Source organism: Mytilus californianus, unplaced genomic scaffold (genome assembly GCF_021869535.1).
Source record: "Mytilus californianus isolate M0D057914Y unplaced genomic scaffold, xbMytCali1.0.p SCAF_2, whole genome shotgun sequence".
Lineage (NCBI taxonomy): Eukaryota > Metazoa > Mollusca > Bivalvia > Mytilida > Mytilidae > Mytilus > Mytilus californianus.
Genome location: NW_026262668.1, coordinates 108,138,623 through 108,166,568, shown reverse-complemented (window position 1 = coordinate 108,166,568; position 27,946 = coordinate 108,138,623). Strand labels below are relative to the sequence as shown.

General features: G+C 31.9%; 1 protein-coding gene across 7 annotated transcripts; it reads right to left on the bottom strand.

Moving 5' to 3' along the window:
• Nucleotides 1-1,161: 1,161 nt before the first annotated feature.
• On the bottom strand, nucleotides 1,162-27,634 carry LOC127730685 (ATP-dependent RNA helicase DDX42-like). Of its 7 annotated transcripts, none has more exons than XM_052239202.1 (20): nucleotides 27,527-27,634; nucleotides 25,572-25,786; nucleotides 23,968-24,103; nucleotides 22,222-22,280; nucleotides 21,073-21,217; nucleotides 20,414-20,554; nucleotides 20,030-20,149; nucleotides 19,329-19,436; nucleotides 17,878-17,946; nucleotides 16,509-16,637; nucleotides 15,744-15,843; nucleotides 14,651-14,698; nucleotides 12,688-12,785; nucleotides 11,436-11,529; nucleotides 11,009-11,089; nucleotides 8,985-9,086; nucleotides 8,273-8,374; nucleotides 6,681-6,916; nucleotides 6,140-6,244; nucleotides 1,162-1,524 (listed from the first exon to the last, which is right to left on the bottom strand). In XM_052239202.1, exons 2-20 carry the CDS (start codon nucleotides 25,778-25,780, stop codon nucleotides 1,408-1,410), a joined length of 2,199 nt encoding a protein of 732 aa, XP_052095162.1. In that variant the 5' UTR covers nucleotides 25,781-25,786; nucleotides 27,527-27,634; the 3' UTR covers nucleotides 1,162-1,407. The 7 variants fall into 7 exon arrangements, with proteins under 7 accessions (XP_052095162.1, XP_052095163.1, XP_052095164.1 ...); XM_052239203.1 differs by having other exon boundaries at nucleotides 27,535-27,634; XM_052239204.1 differs by lacking the exons at nucleotides 23,968-24,103; nucleotides 25,572-25,786; nucleotides 27,527-27,634 and adding an exon at nucleotides 23,874-23,916.
• Between the last annotated feature and the right edge of the window lie 312 nt (nucleotides 27,635-27,946).

The following is a 27,946-nucleotide window of genomic DNA, read 5'->3' as shown; positions in this document are numbered from 1 at the left end:
TGACATTATTATACAAGTACAGTAAAACAATCAAACACATTTTTCAGATTTTAATATTTTTAATTGTTTCAAGTGGATCATGATAAATGAGGAATTAGATGAATACAAAATATTAACTATTTGCATATTTAAAACAGCAAACTGAAATATATGCAAAAAATACAGTAATTTTTTTAACATTCCTTAACATTTCCTTTTAATTGATCAGTCTATTTATGAAGCCACAATTTCAAACAAAAATATACTTTTACAATCACGTTTATTGGATCTCTCATTTGTTCTGCATTAAAATAACAGTAAACAAGAATGTGTCCATAGTCAGGGGCGGATTCAGGAGGGGGCGTGGTGGGCGTGGTGGGCGTGCCCCCTAAGATTAGCAAAGCATGGGTTGTCCTCAGCTCAATAAAGAATATTTCCATAATTTTACCTCAAAAAAAATGTTACAGTTTGCACCCCCCGCCCCCCCTAACCTAAAATCCTGGATCCGCCCCTGATAGTACAAGGATGACCCACTCGCACTATCATTTTCTATGTTCAATAGACCGTGAAATTGTGGTCAAAACTCTAATTTAGCATTAAAATTAGAAAGATAATATCATAGGGAACATGTGTACTAAGTTTCAAGTTGATTGGACTTCAACTTCATCAAAAACTACCTTGACCAAAACCTTGAACCTGAAGCGGGACAGACGGACGAACGGACAGACAGACGAACAGATGAACGAATGGAGGCACAGACCGAAAAACATAATGCCCCTAGGTGAGGCATAAAAAATGGGATGATACTCACAAAGTTTTATTTTGTTTGCTGATTTACAGCTAGTAGTATGCAGTACATTAAATATGATGTATATCTCCAATTACCAGACTATGAAGTGAAAACAAATTATAAATAATATATTGTGTAACTATTTCTAAGCTTTTAAAAACAACATTTTAATAAAATTTATTTTCCAAGCTACTCTTCAGTTTTGAATTTTGTATGTAGAATCTAATAAATTCTACATAAATTCTACACCAAACATGTTGTCCAATGTGGAAAATATAACAAAAGCATAAAAATTCATGAATATGAATGGTTGCTTATTCAGGGATTGACACAATTATCTTGCATCAAAGCATGTACATCATAGTTGATGTTAAAGAATGGATTCCATAAAATTGCCAAACAAAACAACTTTTTATTTTTTAGTTATTCTCTTATAACAATGAACTTTCATTCTCAAGTAAATTTCAATGAGCAAAATATTAACTACAATAAATACAACCCAAATATTTAAAGTTTTTTGGCTCACATTTCACATACATTGTACTTTGTGTGTCAGTTAACTACAAAATCTGAATTTATGATCTTCTCTCAATTATATTGTCTAAAAATATTAAAATATCCAACAGTAAATAATATTCTTATTCCCATCTTGATTTTTTGCGTTTCTTATTAGCTACTGGGTCTTCTAGTCCACCACCAATTCTTGATGGGACTCCATCTATGGAAGCTGATACAAAATTGGCCCTGAACTGTGCCTGAAATTTATTTGATGTTAATATAAACATATATTAAGATATGTGTAAAACTAAATAAACTGTTAACACTCAGATATGTCACACCTTTTTGTTATTTTGATAGTAAAATGCAAATGCTGAAGTTAAATTAGCAATACTTTAACATGTAAGTTATGCAAAATATTTAAAGTCAATGAACCATGACTGTTGAAGGTACAGGGCAGAACAAATCCATGGAAATGAGATGTGCCAATGCTAGTATATATATATATATGCATACCAAATATCATTAACTTATTACTAGTGGTTCCCCATAAACTGACCTAATCACACTCTTAATACATGTAAAGTCTGTACAAAATTCAAAGCCAATAGACCATGACTGAGGGAGTGGGGTCAAATAATCACCACGAAAATAAGATGTGGCAATGTTAATACAACTGAATACCAAATATCATTGACCTACCACTAGTGGTTCCCTATAAACTGACCTAATCACAAACTAATACATGTAAACTCTGCAAAAGTTTCAAAGCCAATCGACCATGCCGACTGAGGGAACGGGCCAAATAACTACCATGAAAATGAGATGTGCCAATGCATATATAACTGCATACCAAATATCATTGACCTACCACTTGTGATTCCCCATAAACTGACCTAATCACAAACTAATACATGTAAACTATGCAAAAGTTTCAAAGTGACGCCAATAGACCATGACTGAGGGGGCAGTATCAAATAATTTCCATGGAAATGAAATGTGCCAATTCTAATACAATTGCATACCAAATACCATTAACCTACCACCAGTGGTTCCCCACAAAACTGAACTAATCACAAACTAATACATTGTTGATGCTGCTGCTGACGCCGCCGGACACAGAATACCTATGTCTCAATTTTGACTCCGTGAAGGCGAGACAAAAAATGTAATTCAAATTTTCATAGCAACAACTCTTACCATTCTTGTCTTGGTCATGAAACTCACGATACCATAAATATAAAGATCTTATTCAAAAGATTTGGTAACATGTCTAAAATAAACTATCAAAATTGTTACAGCCTGAGAGCCATTTGATGTGATCCAGAAATCAAAATAGCCTCCAAGCAGCAGTAGCTATAATTTTGACAGTAGCAGTTGAAAATATAAATAGTAAGTTATTTAAAAGAATGTCAAATGAAAAAGTTAAACTAGGGAAGCCAGTAACAAGACCAGGTCTGGTAACTGATTTGGCTCACAAAAAAAAAATTCATGTACAGGAAAAACATCAATTTACATTATATTTTATCTATGATATGAATTCAAACAAAACTTGGAATCATCTTGGAACTCTTAAGAGGTCATCTTTGTGGTTAATATTGTTGATACTTTATAGCATTGTTTATTGCTTCGTATTGATCTTTTGCAATTTTGATATATGTTTTAGTTTGTTTTAAATCCAATTTTCAAGTTTGAGTGAGTTGGGTGGGCATTAATTTGGCAACTAGTGATACTTTAAAGCTTCTGATCTCATTACAGCCTTTAAACCATTTAATAGGATCTTGTAAACAAACAGAATTGAATGAAAATAAGGTGACATAACAGCCTCAAAGACATCTAACACAATCTTCAGAAAAAGTCACTTAAAGCCGTTTATAATAAACTGGAGAACACAATAGCCTCAAAGCCATCTACATATCATCATCAGGAGAATATAATAGCCTTAAGGTTGCACTTTGAAAATACAGCTGATTCACAAACCACGCCTCTTTTTGGTTCATAGATACTTTGTTTTGTTTACCTACTGGTACCCAGATAAGATCTCCATGTTTCATCTCATAAAGACAAAACTTAGGAATTTTACCAGCTTAAACTGTTGGATAGCGGACAAATTGAATTCTCAGAGTAAAGGGAGGGATAGTATAGAATTTTAGTACAAGTTTAAACTCTTAGAAGTTCAAGGCATATAAATGTTGAAAATATGCTGCACAACCCTATGTTTTGTCCTTTGAAAAAAATAGTAGTGCATATGAACTTTACAATCCAGGATATGATGTTTTATAAAACTTAATAGTAAAAGTGGCACCGTTTTAGCTGTAAAAGGTGTTTCAATGGGAAATTCCATTATCTATATTTACAGAAATGCAAGCTTAAACCATCTTTCATGATCTATAAAACAGACTAGCCTTACAACCATCTACCATTATCTGGAGGATACAATAGCCTTTAAGCCATCTATTATTATCTGGAGATCACAGTGGCCTTCAAACCATCTATCATGATCTATAAAACAGATCAGCCTTAACGCCATCTATCTTAAAAATATGTTTCATTATATGGAGAAAAGAATGGTCTTAAAACCATCTGCTGTGGATTCATTTATTTTCATGGGTACCAATTTTCATGGATTGAGGGAAAGTAACATTTTCGTGGATATCTGATTTCTTGGTTTTGCCAAAGTCTGCTTACAAACCTATAAAGAACTTGTAATTCATTGAACTTTTAAATTCATGGTTCACCTGTACCCACAAAATCAACGTAAATTGGTATCCAACAAATAATAATGAATCCACGGTATCATTATCTGGAGACAAAATGGCCTTAAAACCATCTTTCATGATCTATAAAACAGACCAGCCTTAAAGCCATCTATCATTATCTGGAGATTAATGGCCTTAAAACCATCCATCATGATCTATAAAACAGACCAGCCTTAAAGTCATCTATCATTATCTATAAAACAAACAAGCCATAAAGCCATTCATCATGATCTATAAAACAGATCAGCCTTAAAACCACCTATCATGATCTATAAAACAGACCAGCCTTACAACCATCTATCATGATCTATAAAACAGACCAGCCTTAAAACCACCTATCATGATCTATAAAAAAGATCAGCCTTACAACCATCTATCATGATCTATAAAACAGACCAGCCTTACAACCATCTATCTTCATCTATAAAACAGACCAGCCTTACAACCATCTATCATTATCTATAAAACAGACCAGTCTTACAACCATCTATCATGATCTATAAAACAGATCAGCCTTAAAGCCATCTATGATCATCTATCATCATCATGGTCTATAAAACAGACAATCCTTAAAGCCATCTATCGTGATCTATAAAACAGACCAGCCTTTAACTTAAAATCATCTATCATTATCTGAAGAACACAATAGCCTTAAAGTCATCTATCAATATCTGGAGAACACAATAGCCTTAAAGCCATCTATCATTTTCTGGAGAACACAATAGCCTTAAAGCCATCTAGCATGATCTATAAAACAGAACAGCCTTAAAGCCATCTATCATTTTCTGGAGAACACAATAGCCTTAAAGCCATCTAGCATGATCTCTAAAACTGAACAGCCTTAAAGCCATCTATCATTTTCTGGAGAACACAATAGCCTTAAAGCCATCTATCATTACCTGGAGAACACAATAGCCTTAAAGCCATCTATCATTACCTGGAGAACACAATAGCCTTAAAGCCATCTTTCATGATCTATAAAACAGACCAGCCTGAACGCCATCTACCTTAAAGCCTTCTGTCATTATCTGGAGAACAGAATGACCTTAAATCAATCTATCTTTAAGCCATCAGTCATTATCTGGAGACATAATGGCCTTAAAGCTATCAATCGTTATCTGGAGAACATAATGGCCTTAAAGCGATCAATCGTGATCTATAAAACCGACCAGCCTAAAAGCCATCTATCATTATCTGGAGAACACAATGGCCTTAAAGCCATCTTTCTTAAAACCATATATCCTTATCTGGAGAACATAATAGCCTTAAAGCCATCAATCATTATCTGGAGAACATAATAGCCTTAAAGCCATCCATCATTATCTGGAGAACATAATGGCCTTAAAGCCATCTATCATTATCTGGAGCCATAATAGCCTTAAAACCACCTATCATGATCTATAAAACAGACCAGCCTTAAAGCCATCTATCATTATCTGGAGAACATAATAGCCTTAAAGCCATCTTTCTTAAAACCATCTATCATTATCTGGAGAACATAATAGCCTTAAAGCCATCGATCATTATATGGAGAACATAATGGCCTTAAAGCCATCTATCATTATCTGGAGACATAATAGCCTTAAAACCACCTTTCATGATCTATAAAACAGACCAGCCTTAAAGCCATCCATCATTATCTGGAGAATATAATAGCCTTAAAGCCATCCATCATTATCTGGAGAACATAATGGCCTTAAAGCCATCTATCATTAACTGGAGTCATAATGGCCTTAAAACCACTTATCATTATATTGAGGACATAATGGCCTTAAAACCATCTATCATTATCTGGAAACATAATGACCTTTTAATAAAACCATCTATCATGATCTATAAAAAATACCAGCTTTAAAGATCATGATCTATAAAAAATACCAGCTTTAAAGCCATCGATCATTATCTGGTTAAAAACCATTTACGATCATCTATCAAACTGGCCAAGCCAAGTAATATAATGTAGAGGATTTTTGTCTTATGTTGTTCTAATTATTGTGCAGTCTCTTTTAAATAACTATTCCTAAAATACATGTCCAATGGAACTATATCTTAAATAAATAAAAATTTGCTTATTTGAGCTAAATTGCCCATACTTCAAAAACAAAATACTCACTCCAAATGCTTGTTTCATGGCAGCTATTCTCTCTGATGATGTACTTGCAGAACTACCAATACCTCTAAAACTACTTAAACTTGTGGAATCCTGAGTTCTAGTGCTCTGAAATATTTAAAAGTCTTAAAATAATTCTCCTTAAAAATTGACTTTCAACAAATTGACACTTTTTTCTATATCTTAAATTGTATCGCGACTTAATATAACTAACCAATCTCCCTTTAAAATTATATAGGGGTTAAAATTATAAGCAACTGGATTCAAATACCAATGGTTGTCACTTCAGTCATCTCTACATTTATCTAAAATACTGTGAAACCATTTTAAACTATTTTTAGCACTCATCCTTCTTTCTTTTAAAACTTAAGCTGTAAACCCACATGATGTAATGATATATCATTTATAAAGTGTGAGTGACAGACTAATGAATCTTAATGTAAAGTTACAATATGATATCAATCATGACTAATACAGCAATTCCTTGCATAGTAATACATTTTTCAAATAATATTTAGGACTATTGAACTATAAATAAACTTACATTTTCAGCTCCGAGACCAGGCCTCTCTTTCATACCAAGTCCTTTTCCTGTTTGAAGTTTGAATTTTTTCCCTTTCTCATGTTTGAATCTACTCTTCTTGAACCAGGTACTTTTATTTGCAATGTCAATAAGGGTTTTAGGTACAAATTGGCTGGCAACTTCTAAATGCCGTACTAAACTACCAGCAAAATCTTTATCTTTCTCTGTTACTAAGGTGTAAGCAAAACCCTTTTCTCCTAAAATTTCAAAATCAAATATTATTTTGTACCTTTGAATTTTCCAATATCAAGAAATCATAATAAAATGCACTTTTATTAATCTTTAATTTCCTTGATTCTCCAATTTGTATGTGTTTGGAATGAAAATCCTTTACAATTAAAAATTATGTGGTTGGAATGGAAATCCTTTGAATTAAAAATTACAACAAAACATAGTTAAAGTAATGAGAATTAGAAAAGAGGAGACATAGGGTAAATGTATACAAGTAACATAAGTGGGATATAACAATGTGTCAAAGGAACAGCAATTCAGTTCTATAACTTGACAGTAGATGGAAGTTGTTCTGTGAATAGATTACGGTAAAATGACAGCCATTCAACACCTTGAATCACAAATTATATTACATTTCATCGATAAAAACGTGTTAATTAGATGTATCATTTACTCATAACCTGTATACTACTTTTTTTGCAGGTTAAACCAATCAATGTAATTAGTCTCCCTGCTGCTGCCTTTCCTCGTTTCACTTTTTCAGTTGACTTTCTTTTCAATCACTGGACATGCTCAGCACATGCACAACCAATCTCAAACTTGGTGTCAAATAAAAGATTGCATACATAAGGAACCAAATGAGGTCAAACTATTGTCTTGCAAGACAATAAATTTACCAGTGCTGTTTTTTACTAGTTTTTTTTTAAATTGAACCACACTGGCTGCTAATAATGAATTATTTTTTCAATATTATGCACTCATTAACGTTTGAAACAAAAACAAAAAATACTTTAATCAACTATCAAAAAAATCGTATGTTCTTATTAGTGTATACTTAAACTTAACTCTTCATGTATGTATAGAAACTGCAGCTTTATTGCATGACATCATCTAACGCTTGTATATACATCATTTCAAAAATTGATTCAATGAGATATTTAAGAAGGATGCAAATAAAAAGACAATTCTATGAATGTTAAACTGTTTCTTTAAAATTGAGAATGGAAATGGGGAATATGTCAAAAAGACAACAACCTGACCAAAGAGCAGAAAACAGCCGGAGGCCACCAATGGGTCTTCAACACAGCCAGAAGATCCCGCAACCGGCGACGGGCTTCAGCTGGCCCCTAAATAAATATGTGTACTACTTCAGTGAAAATGGATGTCATACTAAACTCCAAAACATATAAATGTCTGTCTTTGTCTGTATTGAAACTTGTTGACATGTCTTTAACATTAAATCGGTTTGAATCAGTACTGCATTTAGAATTCTGGATTAGTCACTCTCACCACTTATTTATGTACATGTTGTTAAATCAAAGTTTCTTTTAAAAAAAAAAACGACTTTTGAAGAAAAGACTATGTAAAACTAATATATATACCTGCTCTGCCTGTTCTACCAATGCGATGAGTATGAGTATCTATATCTCTAGCTACATCATAATTAACTACTGTCTTAATGGATGGAATATCTAAACCTCGAGCTGGAATTAAAAGAACACAATTATGGTTCAAGTTACTGATATCTATAGCTTGAATAAAAAAAACCTTGTATATTAATTAATTAATATGAAAATAACTATAATTAAAAGATATCAGCAAAACATTTTGTTCTTAAGTAGCAAAATATTCCATAATTAATCTTAAATGCTATATATTTCAACCATGCATGTAAAAATTTAAGACATATCTAAAACAGAAGAAGAAGAAGAGGAGCACATTGGTTCCCATGGGAATTGTTGAAAAACTCATCCTCCAAACTTGTCAAAAGTCATCAAAATGTTATTTTTGCAACCAATTACGCTTCAAAAAATGAACGATTATTGGTTTCTTTATTCAAACTCTATATTTAGAAACAAAGACAACCATGTTTGACTGCAGTTTGGTAAAATTTTGGCAGATATACAACCTTCCAATGATGTTTCCTTATTTTAAAAATTGAATTACTATTGATTTTCCCTCTATGTTCTATTTTTAGTTAAAGACAGCATATTTGTTAATGGACGGCAACAATGGATATACATTTAAAATCCTAAAACCAGGATGATTATTAGAAATGACTTAGTGACCAAAACAATGATTTGATTTACATACCTGCAACATCAGTGGCTACCATAACTGGTAGTTCTTTCTTTTTAAATGTTGTAATGACTTCATTTCTTTCCTGCTGTGTCATATCACCATGTAATAAACCAACTGATAAAAGAAAGTTATAAATAGATTCTATCAATATATTCAGTCAGATATAATATTTATAAACATAAATGGAGTTTCAGATTTTCTGATTTTCAAACTCATCAATGGTTTTGATGAGTAGAAACCTTCATTCAAATTTCAAGTGATCAGACAAAAAATGAAGTTATTATTAGCATACTGCACCTTCTTTGCGTAGGATATAAAAATGGTTGATTTTAAGATATGAAATTTCAAATGCAGTGCAAATCTGGGGAAGATAACTGAAAAATACACAACATTTGTTGTCCATTTTATTTAAAATGGGAAATTGTCTGTTTTGTCACTCATTGGATGAGTTATCACACTTTTTAAATCTTAAGTCCTATTATTAGAAACAATGTCATCAAAAACAACTCTTAACAACTGTAACCTTTTGACTTTCCTGGTGTATTTAACATTTTAATTCAAATGTATAGATTGGGGATAATGTATTTAATGGTATACTGTAGTACAATCTATATCAATGTGACTGTGAGCACTGAAGGTTAAAGATTGCTTTCATTTTGCTATGTGAACTTAAAATCGTATGTAGCAATAATACACATTAAGGCAAATTATACATTTTGAATTGGAACTATCTTTCTTTGTTCATAATAATACATTTGCAGTAGACTCATTGTCGAGCCTTCGACTTTAGTCGAAAAAGCGAGACATAGCGATCCTACATTCCGTCGGCGGCGGTGTCCACAAATATTCACTCTGTGTTTAAAGTTTTTAAAATTTTAATAACTTTCTTAAACTATCCTGGATTTGTACCAAACTTGGACAGAAGCTTGTTTATGATCATAAGATAGTATCCAGAAGTAAATTTGTTAAAAAAAAATTTCATATTTTCCGTATTTTACTTATAAATGGACTTAGTTTTTCCATCAGGAAACAATACATTCACTCTGTGGTTAAAGTTTTTAAAATTTTAATAACTTTCTTAAACTATCCAGGATTTGTACCAAACTTGGACAGAAGCTTGTTTATGATCAAAAGCTAGTATCTAGAAGGAAATTTTGTTAAAATGTTTATCCGTATTTTACTTATAAATGGACTTAGTTTTTCTTCCAGTTAACATTAAATACAGTCTGCAGTTAAAGTTTTTAAAACATTTACTAGATTCATAAACTATCCTGGATTTATACCAAACTTTGACAGAAGCTTCTTACAATCAAAAGATAGCATCTAAAGGAATATTTTTATTGATTTTTTTCCTCGTTTTTATTGAGCCTGCGATTAACAGCAAAAGTAGGCGAGACACTGGGTTCCGCGGAACCCATACAAATTTTTTTTATAACAGATCAATTCATTCCCCTGCACAACATGCATTTTTTCATAAAATGGTTTTCTTAACAAGTATGGTTGTTCAAAAACACATCAGTTTGTAACTTGGATATCTGAGTATAAAACAGCATTAATGAATTGCATGACATTGGCTGAATTTGATCTAAAGAATGTTCACCTTACTGCACTAATTTGTTTTAACTATCAAAGGTAGTGATAAACCCTGGAAGATAAAAATATCAAGCCAATAGCAAAAGGAGGGCTCAATTAGGGTACCCGTCATATTTCATAATTGCCTCAGGTCACAAGATCACTTTTAAGCAATTTGAAAGCAACATCTATCCATGTAAATTTTTTTTAAAACATATTCAAAGGTCACAAGGATTTCTAAATGAGATCTAAGGTCGCTAGTTCGCCTGCCAATTCCCCTCCAACCCCCAAAGGTCACATCTCTAATTTGACCATGTTTGAGCCACATAAGTGTTTTAATTGCATTTCCTGCAATCTTTACCCCCAAAAAATTACCGTACAGTATTTTTTTTTGTGAGTGTGTATGCTTCAAATCCAAGTCTAAGGTAAAATTATGAATAACCTGATACTTTTTCATGACTTACTTTTAAAATCTCTGGCTTTTAAATTTGTTGTTAATTCCTCTGCATTTTTCTTCCTAGTCACAAAAATCAAAACACTACCCACTGAAAAATGTGTCGTATCTAATTAGTTTTATCACTCAATAACCACTTTTTACTAGTATAAACATTGCATTAAAATGTTATGGTACAAATGAAATAACAGTTATAAGCTATACAAGAAAATATGAACATAATTATCGATAACTTGAACATTTTGTCTTTGATCTTGCCAATTGATATTATCTGTATCACCCTACTGCTGTAATAATAATACATTTCCTCATTGGTAATAAAAGCCTGTCTTCTACTTTTAAGTGACTGCAATATATTTAATGAACAATTGAGAGAAATGCCTATCTGAAACAGCAGTCAACCTTTTGAAACAAAATTGTAAAGAAAGGAAACATACTACTAGTAAATTCAACAAGCCTTTTTATCAACCAGGTCCATTTTGCAGGTCCAATTGGTAAAACTTCTACAATTTGTGTAATGTCTTCATTAGCCTGTATAAAAAAATATATTAAAAATAAATAAAAAGGAGAGTTTAGGAATATGTTAATGAGACAGTAAGTAAATGACACCATTAGACATCTTGAAGGAAACATACAGTCTTCAAAAATTGATAAGTGAGTCTACAATATGTCAAACTTTTAAGTCTACACACAAAGTTGTTTGAATAAACACTCTACTGATCATTGAAGATGAGATACATAATATCAAATTTGAACGGTTTCTTTACTTGAATTATTTTTGTTTCACCATTACAACTGTTTTAAGGAGTTACTGTATATACTGTATATCGTGTTTTTTTCGCGATTTGATGACAAAATGGGCAGGTTAAATTTTCACTGTGTATAATTTTTGCAAAAATACACGCCAAAAAATACCTGTATCGTATTGTTAAATTGATTGCAAATAAATATGAGTACTACAAACGAAAATACACATAATTCAGTGAACTTTCAAGGAACATAAAATATGTACAGACATTGGGGCATTCTAAAAATTAAAGGTTTTGATCATTACAGATAAACAAATAACTGTGTAAATGTGATTTATTTTGATTTTAATTTTCACATCAGATGCAAAATGTTTGTGTTATAACATCAATCAATAGTTCATCGCTAATTAACATCTTTTAACCTGTCACTGATTGCTGTGTTGTCAAAAGGTGTGCAATATTTGATAAGTCATTTTAATTATTATATAAACAGAGATCTTAATTAAGTATACACTTTCGTGTTATCTACCGAACAACACAAAACCCCAACAATCAACAGTATAATATATGAAACATTCAAACAATGATAAATCTGGGAATACGCAGTGAAATTTACGCGACGTAAAATTTTTGCGTTTTTTTACTGCCGCGAACAAAGCGAAAATTAAACACACCCGAAACATACCTGATATACGGTAGTTAGGAAATACTTTTTATTTTTCAGTTTGTAAGATCAATAAATCTTAAGTGTCTGACAAGATGTTGGTAAGAAGTTTAAAATTTAAACTACTGATGAATTCAACAACAGAAAGAAAATTTCAGTAGTCTATAGCTATTGTATATTTGTTGTTGTCTGACAGCTTAACTATTATTGATTTTATACAATTGTGTAATGTAACCATGAACATCTTCCAACTCTAAATACACAATGTATTCTCACCTCGCCTGCTTCGCCTTGTACAACTCTACATGGATCTATCAATATATCTCTGGCTAATTTTTCTACCCTCTTCCTGAATGTTGCACTGAAAAGTAAAGCTGAAACAATAGGGGTTACTAAGGTGTGTACGGTCCTGAAATAGGAAATACCATATTATAATTTAACATTTCTGTGTACATTATTTCCAATATTTACTGCAGATGATTTCTGCTACCCTTGTTTGTATGTATAAACTTCTCCATCAGACTATTACTTGCAGGTTTTGGAATAACTATTACTGTATTCTTGGATAACATCTAATATTCACTGTTTTTTATGTTCTTATGTTTGTACTTTCATGAGCAACACAACAGCCAGGTGCCACATGTGGAGCAGGATCTGCTTACCCTTACAGAGTACCTGGGATCACACCCTGTTTTTGGTGGGCTTTTCATCATTTTTCGTTTTTTTTGCCATGGCATTGTCAGTTTTCTTTTTGACTAATGAGTTTTAATGTCCCTGTGGTATATTTCGCCTCTCTTTTTCTATACATCCTTTTTATTTTTACAACTAAGTCTCTAAATTTTTTATGATGTTTATCTTTAGATGGGACTAAACAAAAATTGTGTACTAAAGCTTACTGCATAACAAATATAAGCCTATAGTTGTCCTTGGTTCATGTCTGTCATATTTGTTTTTTTCGTAAATTGTTTTGTTAAAAATTAGGCAGTTGGTTTTCTCGTTTGAATTGATTCACATTTTTCATGTCGGGGTCTTTTACAGCCGACAATACAGTATGGGTTTTCTCATTGTTGAAGGACATATGGTTGCCTATAATTGCCTACATCCACTTCATTCACTTTGGTGGATAGCCTTCTCATTGGCAATCATCCCACATCTTCTTGTATTTATATAAAGCCATGATTGCCACATAATTTAATGCTGTCAAACTCCATCTTGGTATAATTTTTTATCCTGTCTTCACTATTCATTACTTACTATAAACAGGGAAATTTTCACAGTACTGGTACATGCAATTTTATTTTTGCTATTTTGGCAGTAAAAATTAATACACAAAAATAAAGCTGCTACAAATATTTCAAAGAAAGCAGAGTCATATGACGAAGACTGTGCATCATGTTTACAAATAGAATATAATATATATATAGATGACCAATTTATAACAACTTTTGCTGCAGGCAACAAGTTGAAAAATCTATGTTAGAAATAAAAACTGTCATTAATGTTGAATAGATTAAAATTTGCAATGAATCTGTTGCCTGGCCCCCCCCCCCCCTTTTTTTGGAAAAATTTGGTTGATTATATAGGGAATCACTGAAGCATGACTGGAGCAGGCCCCCTCATAGGCAGTCAGTGGGCCCCCTCTTATGAAAATTTCTGGATCCACCACTGGTTGTTACATTACAGCTAGTCCAAACATTTTAATAAAGATTACCACCCTATTGTAACTGCCACACAGATCAAAAGATTTATTGATCAACAGTAATCTATAAGCTTTGAAAATTCCCTTAATAAGGTCATTTTTCTCTGATAATTGTGTTTACACAAGCTAACATGCATGAAGCAGTTTAACCACAATAAGAAATTTGGCAGCTGGGCAGTATACCAGTGTTAAAATTGTATGCTCTGAACTCATAAGACTTCCATTATCAGTTGTTAATATTCTTGCATCTGATCACACAGACTTATATAAAGTCATAACTTATAATTTGAGATCTACATTAATGAACAGGAAAGACTGCACACTTTGCACACCCAAACAGGCTTTTTTGATTGATCTTAACGTCAGTTACCACTGATAGACAAGCTATACAGTTTAAAATCATTGATTTAAATTTTAAAGGACACCCTAAAATCACAAATTCAAAACAGTCAAAGTCAAGATTCAGATCGATGGCAAATTGCAAAAAAAGATGTGTGAAATTCCCTGTTTTTAGTAAAATGAATGAAGAGATCTACTCACTCTGTCTGTCTGGTCTGACATGGTTAGCTATGGATCTTACTTGTGGTTCTGTAATGTATGCATGATACAATTTGTAATTTGTTATGTTTGTCACTTAAAATTGAGTATTAAAATAAAAATACACAAGCTAACATGCATGTAGTGGTTTAATCACAATCACAATCAGAAATTTGTCATTGTCATTTTCTTTTCAATTTTTAAGCTGATGAGTTGTAACATATTATTTATTTGTCGAGTATTCAATTTAATATAATTAATAATTGATACTGCACAAGTCATATAAATTTTTACAATAAGTTCTGCATAATTCTTGACATTAAAGTCATTTATATTATTCAATATTGTATTTTAGAATGTATTAATTATCGAAAATCTTGCATTCATATTTTTGGCGGGTTAAATTGGGCATTGTAGGTATTAAATAAACGAAAATAGGTCTACAACCAAAATATCCCAATTTATGGTATTACAAGTAACTCTCATAGTGAATACATACCAAAGTTCATTCAAACATTCTATCTGCTTCATAGTGAATACATAACAAAGCTAATATCAAACATTCTATCTGCTTCATAGTGAATACATACCAAAGCCCATATCAAACATTCTATCTGCTTCATAGTGAATACATACCAAAGCCCATATCAAACATTCTATCTGCTTCATAGTGAATACAAACCAAAGCGCATATCAAACATTCTATCTGCTTCATAGTGAATACATAACAAAGCCCATATCAAACATTCTATCTGCTTCATAGTGAATACATACCAAAGTTCATTTCAAACATTCTATCTGCTTCATAGTAAATACATACCAAAGTTCATTTCAAACATTCTATCTGCTTCATAGTGAATACATACCAAAGTTTATTTCAAACATTCTATCTGCTTCATAGTAAATACAAACCAAAGCGCATATCAAACATTATATCTGCTTCATAGTGAATACATAACAAAGCCCATATCAAACATTCTATCTGCTTCATAGTGAATACATACCAAAGCATATATCAAACATTCTATCTGCTTCATAGTGAATACATACCAAAGCCCATATCAAACATTCTATCTGCTTCATAGTGAATACATACCAAAGCCCATATCAAACATTCTATCTGCTTCATCAAATACTAGATATGTAACACGCTGAAGATTTGTTGCCTTCTTTTTTATCAGATCTATCAATCTTCCCTAAGAAAATAATATTCAAAGTTACATATAATACTTTTATGAGAAATGCCCTGATTATTCTGTAATTGTTAGTCTACTTGATTTTTAATGAGGTAAAATTTAATATGTGCTATATTTTTCCAGCATTAATTGTGAGTCTGATTATGATATTACTTGTTGCATATATTTGAAATGTTTTGTCCTTTCAAAATACCAAATTTGCTAAGACGTTTTACCCAACTGCAGTTAAATTTCTCTCTACAATTGATCAACAGGTAAAATACTTTAGCTTATTGCTTAAGTGAAAAGTTTCTGCATGTTTCATGTGAGATGAAATTCTTAGTGTATAGGATCATTATGAAAATCATAAATCTTGTCACCTATAACAAAAATTTGTCTTTTGCCTCATTCCTGTGAAAAAGATAGAATTCCTAACACTATTGGGAGGTATTATTGATTGTTCATGCAAACTATTAACCTGACAATTTAAAATCACTACAGAAACGGTTTATATTTTTCAAAGTATATAAATTGAATAATAAATTACTGTAAAATTAAATTGTTAGCACACTTTTATAAAGTTACAATTTAAAAGTCCTTCAATAATTTAGAAGCATGACTGGTTTGTCAGGACTCTTTAGATGTTGGCTTAAAGGTCAATACAATAAGTAAGGTATAAAACTTACAGGAGTAGCAACAATGATTTCTGCCCCAGCTTGACAACCTTTAGTCTGCTCCCACATACTACCTCCTCCATAGGCACACACCACTTGTATATTGTATCCTTTTCCAAATTTCTTCACTTCAGTGTAAATCTAAAAAAATGATTCACCAGTTATCATTTCACTTGTTATAAGTGATAATAGTTGATGTACTGTATATATTCTACAAAGTACATATACTTTAAATTTAGAATTTAATGCATGCATTAATTATTTATTATTAAATGAATAATTGACAACCCTAAATAAGATGTGATTACTCAATGCAATATATTATAAAATTGAGAATGGAAATGGTGAATGTGTCAAAGAGACAACAACCGAACCAAAGAGCAGAAAACAGCCCAAAGCCAACACAGTGAGAAAATCCTGCACCCGGAGGTGGGCTTCAGCTGGCCCTTAAACAAAAATGTGTACTAGTTCAATGAAAATGGACATCACACTAAACTCCAAAACATATAAATGAACTAAAATTAAAAAACATACAAGACTAACAAAGGCCAGAGGCTCCTGACTTGGGACAGGCGCAAAAATGTGGCGGGGTTAAACATTATTTGTGAGACCTCAACCCTCCCCCTATACCTCTAGCAAATGTACAATAAACAAACACACAGCAATAAGCACAGTAAAACTCAGTTCAAAAGAAGTCCGAGTCCGATGTCAGAATAGGTAACAAAAGAAACTAAGCAAAATGACGATACATAAATTAACAAAGACTACAAGCAGTTACTGACATGCCAGCTCCAGACCTCAATTAAACTGATTGAAAGATTATGTCTTCATCATATGAAAATCAAGCACACTCCCTCCCATTTGGGGTTTAGTATCATACCATCATAAAATGATTAACATCTTTTAGAAATTAAAAAGCAAATTTTAATTATTGCGATGTTCCTTCTGTCCCATATTTTCGAGAGAAAAAAATAAAAATAACAACAATGCAAATATTTCTGAATTTACAGAACAAGGGTATAACTATTTATCTAAAATATGTTAATCAAACAATTGCCACGAGGTGAAAATAAGTTGTCAGCAGACTCAGACCATTTGGAAAAAGTATTCAAAACTAAAATGCAATCAACAGGAAAAATATATTTTTTATTTTATATTCCCCCACATATAATCTAACACATATAATAATGCATTGACAATTTTTTAATTAAATTCATAGAAAAAAGAAGTTAGGTAGAGAGATTGGCAGGATTCATTTTGTATTATCTGAAATTTCACAAGGAAAGTCCTGGACCTTGGTTTAACACTAGACTTGTGAAGGTCATTTGAATACATGGCATAATCTCACTTTATCAAGTTAACTAGAGCAAACAAATGTTACCTGTTGTGATAATTCTCTAGTAGGTGCCAGTATTAATCCTATAGGACCATCTCCTGGTTCTAATTCTCTCTGTAAAACACAAAACACTTCTAATTACCACGTACCCATATTTCCAGTTGTCTTAGTATAAAGTAAGTCATCCTAAATAACTCTTACGACTGATCTCACCAGGGTCAAATTTCACATAGATATTATACATGTAATGAGATAAATGAATAAAAAATATATTGTAGCTTATAGCTGCACACATTTTTTTTCTTTTTTTCGTACTAAATGATTATTTCTGGATATAACATCACTCATAATAAATCCATCTTCATATAAACTCCTTCTGTGTGATTGGGTCAATCTTAGTCTAAGTCTTAATCATGGTAACTTTGATCTTGATGTCAAACATGATGCCTAAAAACTGTAGAGGTATCAATATAATTTATCTTGATGACTTACTATCACACATTGTTATCTTCCATTAGAATGAATGACCACAAACAGATTTTTTACAAATTCTAAATTTACAATTATAAAAAATTTTTTTTCAACTATCTCCCTTAGCTCTTCTATGATTTGTTACTAAAAAATCTTCTTCCTATATCATGAACACAACAGTCAAGACTTATTGGACTAGGAAGACTTAAGATAAACTGTTAACACAGAGATATGTCCCACCTTTTTGTTATTTTGATAGTAAAATGCAAATGTTGAAATTAAAATAGCAATACTTTAACATGTAATTTATGCAAAATATCCAAAGGCAATGAACCATGACTGAAGGTACAGGGTCAAACAATCTCCATGGAATTGAGATGTACCAATGCTAATACAACTGGATACCAAATATCATTGACCTACCACAAATGATTCCCCATAAACTGACCTAATCACAAATTAATACATGTAAACTAACCAAAAGTTTCAAAGTAAATAGACCATGACTGAGGGGGAGGGGCCAAATAATCTTCATGGCAATGAGATGTGCCAATGTTAAAACAACTGCATACCGAATATCATTGACCTACCCTAGTTGATCTGCATAAACATTGTTGACGCCGACGCAAAAGCCGCAAACAACATACCTATGTCTCGCTTTTATACTCCATCAAGACTAGACAAAAAAAAAACATGGTTTCAGGGTCATGTCAGACATACATGTACACCTTACAATACAGTTCTTAAACATGAAAAAAATCATTACGCTTTTCTCCAAAACCTACAAATACATGTATAATATATCCTACATTGATAACACCGTTAAAAGTACCATATTTTTAAAGTTTTGGAACCAGATGTCAGAAAAAAGTCTTATATAGGTGATCATAGGTTGACCTGGAGTATTAAATGTCAGCTCTCTTAAAAAGAATATTGACTTAATGTCACTAATTTAAGTTATATAGTCATATTCTCTCTATAATAAAACATTTTATTAATATATAATCATATAACAAATATATTACCTGAAGCATTATATGTATTAACATTGGCCAAAGATAAGCTGCTGTTTTACCACTTCCTGTCTTAGCTATACCTATTATATCTCTCCCATTCAATCCTATCGGCACCCCCTGTAATAGATATATTCTTACAGAACTGTCTTAAGAAAACATTTTTTGGTTCAACACTGTTAAAGAAATTATTTTTAGATCACACTTTTCCCTTGTGAATCATAGTCAGGATAATAGGAAACAATAATTGAATTTTGTTCACATAACAATAAGCTTTATTGGTCCATGTTATCAGTCTTGCAAATTTGTAAACATAGAATTTTTTTTTTCTGTTGTGTCAAAAGTTATTTTAAAATTTAGTATTAACAGTAACATGTAAAAATTTTGAATCATGTTACAATTAGTTATGAAAAGATCTAGAAAACACATCTGAAGTACTTTTTAACATTACAGGACTTGTTCTTTTTTAAACATAGTTTTTTTTTCAATTGAATATTTTTTTTTCTTCAAATTAGCATTTTCCTTGTCTTTTGAAAGGATTTTTAAGACTTTTGGCTTCAGTGTTTCTTCAGATTTTTTTCTTATTAAAGGATTTTTTCTGTTTCTAGATATAGACATTTTTTTACAATATACCCAACCTGTGATTGTATTGGTGTATGTTACCTGTGATTGTATTGGTGTATGTTACCTGTGATTGTATTGGTGTTAGTTACCTGTGATTGTATTGGTGTCGGTTGTGTATATTCTAACTTCCTTATCACTGACATCAATGCTTCATCAAAGTTAAAGTGAGCAAAACTACATACTGGTTTTGGGACAGAAAATCCTGATACCTGTAAAGAAAATAAACAAAGTATCAAAAATAACAAAAATCAACCAGTCTAACTATTCTGCATTAAAAAAAAATATACTGAACTTTGTCACTTTGTAAACATTTTAATATTTTAATCTTTGAAAAGACAAAATTTTTTTTTTCATTGGTGAAAACTTCTTTGAAAAGACAATTTTTTTTTTCTCATTGGTGAAAACACTGATGGAAAACCTGAACACAATATTTTCAGAAATCAATCATTGCTGATTACTTTACAAAATCTTACCCTGATATCAAGTTTCTTTCTTAACTCTGCGACCTGTGCATCAGTTAATTTAGAAACCTCTTCATGTTCTTCATAAAAATTCTTCTCAAAATCTTCATAATCTATTTCTGAATGATCAATGGGTGGTAAAGGATCTATCATCTGAAGTAAATAAGAAATATACAGTTGCAACTTTGTTCAAAATTCGATATAGAATTTTCCGTAGTGTCAGCCCATGAAATAAGAAAGTCTTCTTGATTTTATATCATTTACCTTAATTGTTTGGTATTATTATTATTTAATGTATCAATGGTGTTACATAGAAATAAAATGGACACTGGAAAAATTGTATATGTAAAAAAAAAAAAATATATTTTCTTCAGATGCTTTTTTGATCTTGAAGACTCATCTAAATAAACCTTTATATCTATTGCCCTAATAAGGGTTTATACAGATGAGTAATTTCTGAAAATCTAAAGATTTCAAGTTATAGGATATTCTTATTCTATTAAAGTATTAAAACAAATGTACATAGATCACACTAAATGAGATATTTTTGTCTCAAAACCAAACCGAAGAAGAAGTTTTTCATTCTTGTCAGTGTTATAAATTTTGATTCTCGTGCTTAGATTTGTTATCTTCTACTTAATTTGAAATCAACAATAAATTTATTGTTTTACCTTATGTTTGAGAATTGGATTTCCATCTTCATCATATTCCACATCATCATCCTCGTCATGGATCACACCAGCATTAGGATTCTCCTCCATATATCTGAAGAACGATTCCTGAACATCCTCCTGTTCTATGTCATCTCGGATTTCCCTAAAAACACACCAATAATATTGTATTGCTGAGAATTTTTAGTGTCTGTATGAGGGTATTTTGGTTATAATTACACCTTATGTAAGAATCCTGGTTTTTGATTGGTTGATAGCCAGTGTATTTTTCACCAATTTACTGTTATCAAATGAATATCGTTCATTTTTTAACGCCGCCGAGGTATATGCAAAAAGGATATGCCTTTTTTACCCTCTCTGCCGTGGTATTTGCCAAAAAATACTCTATCCGACTGGACGCTTGTAACGTCACGATCATCAATGCGTTTTTGAACGTTAACATTCGGTGTAATTAAACAGATATAGCATGTTCTTGAGGGGTATTTGCGAAATATACCAGTCTTGAGAATGAATTTCCCTCGCCTTACGGCTCGCGAAATTTAACATTCTCTCGACTGGTATTTTTCGCAAATACCCCTCCTTAACATGATATGTCTGTTCAATATGCAAAACTCACAAATGTGTCTTATCAAAAATATGTGTCAAGATTCCTAAAATGTGTCTGATTAGCATGACAAAAGTTGAAAGTCAATTTGTGTGAGAAAAGGACAATTCCCCATCTTCATCTAATGTACAAGTAACTTAATGTGTAATGTACAAAATTAAAGGGATATTTGTTTTCACAACTTACCATTCTACCATTTTACAATTGACACACAAAATTAATGTTACTTTATTTTATGGCAATTTCTGGCATCCAAGTACATTTGTATAAGAATTCTTTTTCTTTGAAAAACACGTCTAAGTCTTTATGTTTTATCACAAAGACTTTAATGGATCACCGAAATGGCTATATATTTGTTTGGATTGCAATTATAAGTGCATTTTTATAAACTAAAAAAAACTTAATGTTCATACAATCTTTGTATTATCTTTTTTCTTCCATTTCCCTTCTTTTTGGAAAACTGTTGTTACAGTACTTAATGCACTTAAATAAACTTTCTTAATTTGATAAGTGTTGATAATAGTTTTAATCTGATAAAAACTTACTTTTCTTGCTTTTTGTGTTTTGGCCTTGGTTCTTCTTCTGTCTGTTCATGAACCTCTTTCTGTGAGTTAAGTATATATCCATTATAGCAGCAACAATAGAGGGGATTGTACAAAGTCATGACAAAAGCTGATATCAAAATGTATTGAGGCATGATTTCAATAGTAGCAGATAATGCACATTGAGCTCATTTTCAGTAGCTACAAACATTCTTTAATATTTTAACATCTATAAATTTTTTTCATATAATTGTGCTGTTGTTATCCATAACGCTTTTTATAACAGAGTTAGGTACATTTCAAGACTCGTTTTTATTGTCTGATTTTTCCTTTCCTTTTTATCAAAATGATTGAATTATCATTGAAATAGTTATTGGGAAGTTTTACTATTAAAAAAACTTGATTAACCGTGCCACACATTTAAGTCCTACTGTATTGATGGATGTTGGTAAAAGGCAGTTACTGTTTGTAAACCATTATGAACATTTTTTGTCCACATAATTATAGGGACATCATAGATAGATTCTGAGCTGAAAATTTGGTATAGACACTTGTCTATCATTGAAAATGGTATATAGAAGCCTTTTCTAGTTTAATTTAGATCATATGGTTTATAATTACCTCAATATCAGCCATGAAAGCAACCTGTGTTATCATAGTCAATGTCATCTTTTTAACTTTACTATCTTTCCCCAGATATGGTTTATAATTACCTCAATATCAGCCATGAAAGCAACCTGTGTGTCATCATAGTCAATGTCATCTTTTTAACTTTACTATCTTTCCCAAGATATGGTTTATAATTACCTCAATATCAGCCATGAAAGCAACCTGTGTGTCATCATAGTCAATGTCATCTTTTTAACTTTACTATCTTTCTCAAGATATGGTTTTATAATTACCTCAATATCAGCCATGAAGGCAACCTGTGTGTCATCATAGTCAATGTCATCTTTTTAACTTTACTATCTTTCCCCAGATATGGTTTATAATGACCTCAATATCAGCCATGAAAGCAACCTGTGTGTCATCATAGTCAATGTCATCTTTTTAACTTTACTATCTTTCCCCAGATATGGTTTATAATTACCTCAATATCAGCCATGAAAGCAACCTGTGTGTCATCATAGTCAATATCATCTTTTTAACTTTACTATCTTTACTCAGATATGGTTTATAATTACCTCAATATCAGCCATGAAAGCAACCTGTGTGTCATCATAGTCAATGTCATTTTTTTATCTTTACTATCTTTACCCAGATATGGTTTATAGTTACCTCAATATCAGCCATGAAAGCAACCTGTGTGTCATCATAGTCAATGTCATCTTTTTAACTTTACTATCTTTACCCAGATATGGTTTATAATTACCTCAATATCAGCCATGAAAGCAACCTGTGTGTCATCATAGTCAATGTCATTTTTTTTATCTTTACTATCTTTACCCAGATATGGTTTATAGTTAGCTCAATATCAGCCATGAAAGCAACACGTGTGTCATCATAGTCAATGTCATCTTTTTAACTTTACTATCTTTACCCAGATATGGTTTATAATTACCTCAATATCAGCCATGAAAGCAACCTGTGTGTCGTCATAGTCAATGTTATGTTTTTATCTTTACTATCTTTACCCACATATGGTTTATAGTTACCTCAATATCAGCCATGAAAGCAACCTGTGTGTCATCATAGTCATTGTCATCTTTTTAACTTTACTATCTTTACCCATATATGGTTTATAATTACCTCAATATCAGCCATAAAGGCATCTAAAGGATCATCACTGTCACTGTCATCTTTTTTGTTTTTGCTATCAGCCCCTGGGCTACCTGGAGCAGGTTGATATTCTAAATTTTCTTCTTCATCTTCCTGGTCAAAATATCTGAAATTTACCAAATATAAATTATGAAAATTATCATCACTGATTGGTTATCAGGTAGATGTCAATGAGACAAAATAGAAATAATTACATTACATGTATGATTCATTATAATACGTTATTTTGATTGGCTAACAGCACTCTCGTGTCATTCTGAAATTAACCTTCATTTCAAAATGAATTGTAACATTCATGATAGCACGAGCTTCCACAATAAATTCCACAGGTAAGTAAAAGAAAAACTTGATAGAAATTGTTGTTTCATGATCTTAGCAAAGAAATGGGGAATGTGTCCATGGGACACAGATGATGCCCCCGCTTGCATATAAAGTTATAAAGGGACATAACTCAAGAACTGTAAAAGTGACGCTACCCAAATTTGAACTTGATCCAAGTTTTATGGTAATAAGCATTGTTTATAAGTTTCATAACATTTATTTGAGGCAAACTAAAGTTAGAGAAAGGAAACGAAAAATTCAGCAATTTTTCCATTTGTAAAGGGGCATAACTCTAGAACGGTAAAAGTGACACCACCAAAATTCAAAACTGATCTGTGTTTTGTGGTAATACGCATTGTGTATAAGTTTCATAACATTTGGTTGAGGCAAGGGAACATGGTGCAGGGAACATGGTGATACCTGTTGTTTGTAAAATCCGCACTCATTGGCTAGTTGGTATCGAATCGTCCTATCGCGATCGCGTTTATTAAATAAAAAATAAATATTAGAGGAAATCGAAAGTACAAATTTGTTTTGGTAATCTCATGTCTTTACGACAGTACTTGGGCTTTTCGTCGCCGAAAAAGCGAACTGCTGTTGACTCAACAGGAAAAAAATAAATTGTACGATCAGTCTAAGAGGAAGAGGACAATTGTTCCTGGTTGGAAAACGGAGTTCGAGTGGTTGAGTTTCAAATATTGTGAAAATGAGGAGCAATAAAATTATAAATGAAACCAAAATTTTATTTTTATTTGCTTAAAAGTAATTTTGTGGAACAAAGGTACAAACAAAGGCATGCTGAATTACACTGAAGACAAACTAACACCCCCAGTGCCCACCCCAAATTCTAAAAATTAAATCACACCTTGCTTCTGAACAAATGGTCATTAGGCTTAGCAGTGTCTGCTTAAATGTGCACTTGTAAGTCTTGTTGCAGTGTGTATTTACAAAAGCAGTCATAAGTCATTTTCATCACAAAAAATCCTCAGGTTTATCTAATAATACTTCTAGTCATTAAAACATCTCAAAACACAAAAACATAATATAGAATCTTGAAGGAAAATGGGTTTGATTTTTATTGCATTAATTTTCAGGGCTGGTAAATTTTGATCAGGACAGGTAATTTTTTTATGCAGCCAGCCCAGTGGTCTGGTAGACATTTCCAGTGAGTTTCCTACCCTGGAATCGCACATCAACAATTTAAATAACTATGGAAGACTTAGTATCATATTATTAATCATGAAAATACTCACTCATCTTCATTATTTGCCCTCTTTTTACCAAGATTTGTATGATATCCAAATGATCGACCTGGCATAGACTTAGATGATGTATTCTGTGGGGCCATACCTAACCCAGCCAAGTCTGAACCAATACTGTGTTCATCTTTCTTACTACTGCCAACTGAAAAACTTTGAAAACCAAACCCTTTGGTTTTCCCTTCACCCCCCTTATGGTACATTATGTTCTGAAAAAAAAACATATAACATTTTCTATAGAATAAATATGCATGATAGAGACATACATTAGCATGTTTTTAATATTTTTCTATACCTACATGTACCTATCCTCTTTGTTCCGGCTGGGACATAAGGCCATAACAAAATTTTTCTTTACTGCAGCTATATTCAGAGGACAAAGTTGTCTTAGTTCACATAAAAGGCATGTAATTTCAGTAATCTTAATTTTTTAGGCTATGTATTCATGATAAATGTTAGTTACAGGGATAGTCTTAATAGTATACATATCTCTACATTTACCATGTTTACAAAATACTTCTTATGTACATTAATATATTGAAGATTATAAGAAGGCACATGCTCAGGAAACTAAAATCTGAACATATTTACAGACCTGCCAACTATCCCGATTTATGAGGTATATTCCCCATGAGAAGTGTTGACCTGAATTTTGAAATTCTTTATCATATAAACAGAACACCTCAAAACAGACATTCAAATGAGTTAAAAGGGTATTGAAGCACATATATACTAAATCAAACAATATAGTAGTAGATTAAGAACTTCAACACTTATGACAATATAAGAGAAGTATTAGGTTCTCTTGCACTTAAAATCACTCATGGAGATTGTGAAAATTTGGCAGGTATGTATATATTTACCATAAATTTCAAAACTTTTTTCTTTCTTTTTTGTATATAGATAAAAAAACATACATATTTCTTTTAGAAATACATGAAAATGGATTGTGCTCCAGACTTGAAAGCATTTAGGTCTGGGCTACGTATACTGGCTTCCTGGTTTGGTAAGGAATTCCACAACATCATTGCCCTCAGAAAAGGGAAAATGAATGGTAATTTGTGGGAGAAAATGGCTGTACAAACTTATGCTCTCTTCTTCGTTGTAGTGTTGGTCAGCTGGAGATGTTCAAGCATTGCACTTACACTAATTGCTGTATAATTTGATTGAATGTATACCTGAAAGCTCTTCTCTGAATCATTTCAATTTTATTTAGGTCGTTCCTACCAGGGGCCAAAGTCAACACTTCAAAATTCTAGTTTTGGTCGGAAATATGATTTATAAGCTAGTTTTTAAGTTTTCATGCTAATGGTCTTTTCATTCCTTTTAATGAATATTAGTAATGGGGTTTTTTTTGGTGATGCTATCGACCAATTTCAAGTTCTTTTTTAGGAATGAGTTACACTGGTTCACCCAAGGTCAATCAGCATAAATTATGTTATTGAACAATCTACTTTTACTCTGTGACTCTCAGACTGTACATGTGGCGTAATAACATTTAAGCGTTGTAACATTGTATGGGAAAATGCTTTGATTTTGAAAGTCCTCTTTTTGTGGGCGAGTTCATTATTAGATAATTTGTGATGTTAATGTCAAGACATTTCGCTTTATCTGTTGATTGTAATGTGTGCTCATGTACAGTGTGTATATTCAAAGATAACAAGTTTTTGTTTTCTAGTAAGTAGTTATGTGGATGATTTCACTCGTGTCCCTATTTGTCCACAGCAGCTCTCACAATATTTTTTTTTTCATAAGTACAATTTCTCAGAACCCTTCTATAGAGCTTAATCAATAGCGTCCTTGCGAATGCGCAAACAATCTCATCGTAAATGATTTTAGAACACATTTCTGGACAAATATGGGTATACCGTGCTCTTTTATGAAAAGTATGCATATGTTTGCAGCAGGCAATCAGCTGAAAAAAAATGTAAAAAGTAAGTTTAACATACTATTCAACCTGTAAACTCCTTGGTTTCTGCTGATTCCTTGTAAATGTAAATAGGAAGAAATTTTCAACCAAAACAATTATTCCTCCTTCAAACGAAAGAGCTCACTGTTTCGGCATCGGATCAATTACGTAGTATTTCCGTCTTATATATTTTGAATTTGTATTTGTATATAAACTCATCATAGTATAGATATTGGAACGATCAACTGTAGTGCGCCTACTTGCGCTGATGATCTTACCATAACAAGTAACTCTCAGTTCGAAGCGCAAATACTAGTCAACATAGCTAACGACTACGGCAAAAGAGAATCATATATTATACAACCTACTAAAAGCGTTGTACTACCTATACAAACCAACACCATCACCCACAATGATATGACACTCCTTATGGATGAGAGGGAAATGCCTACGGTTGATA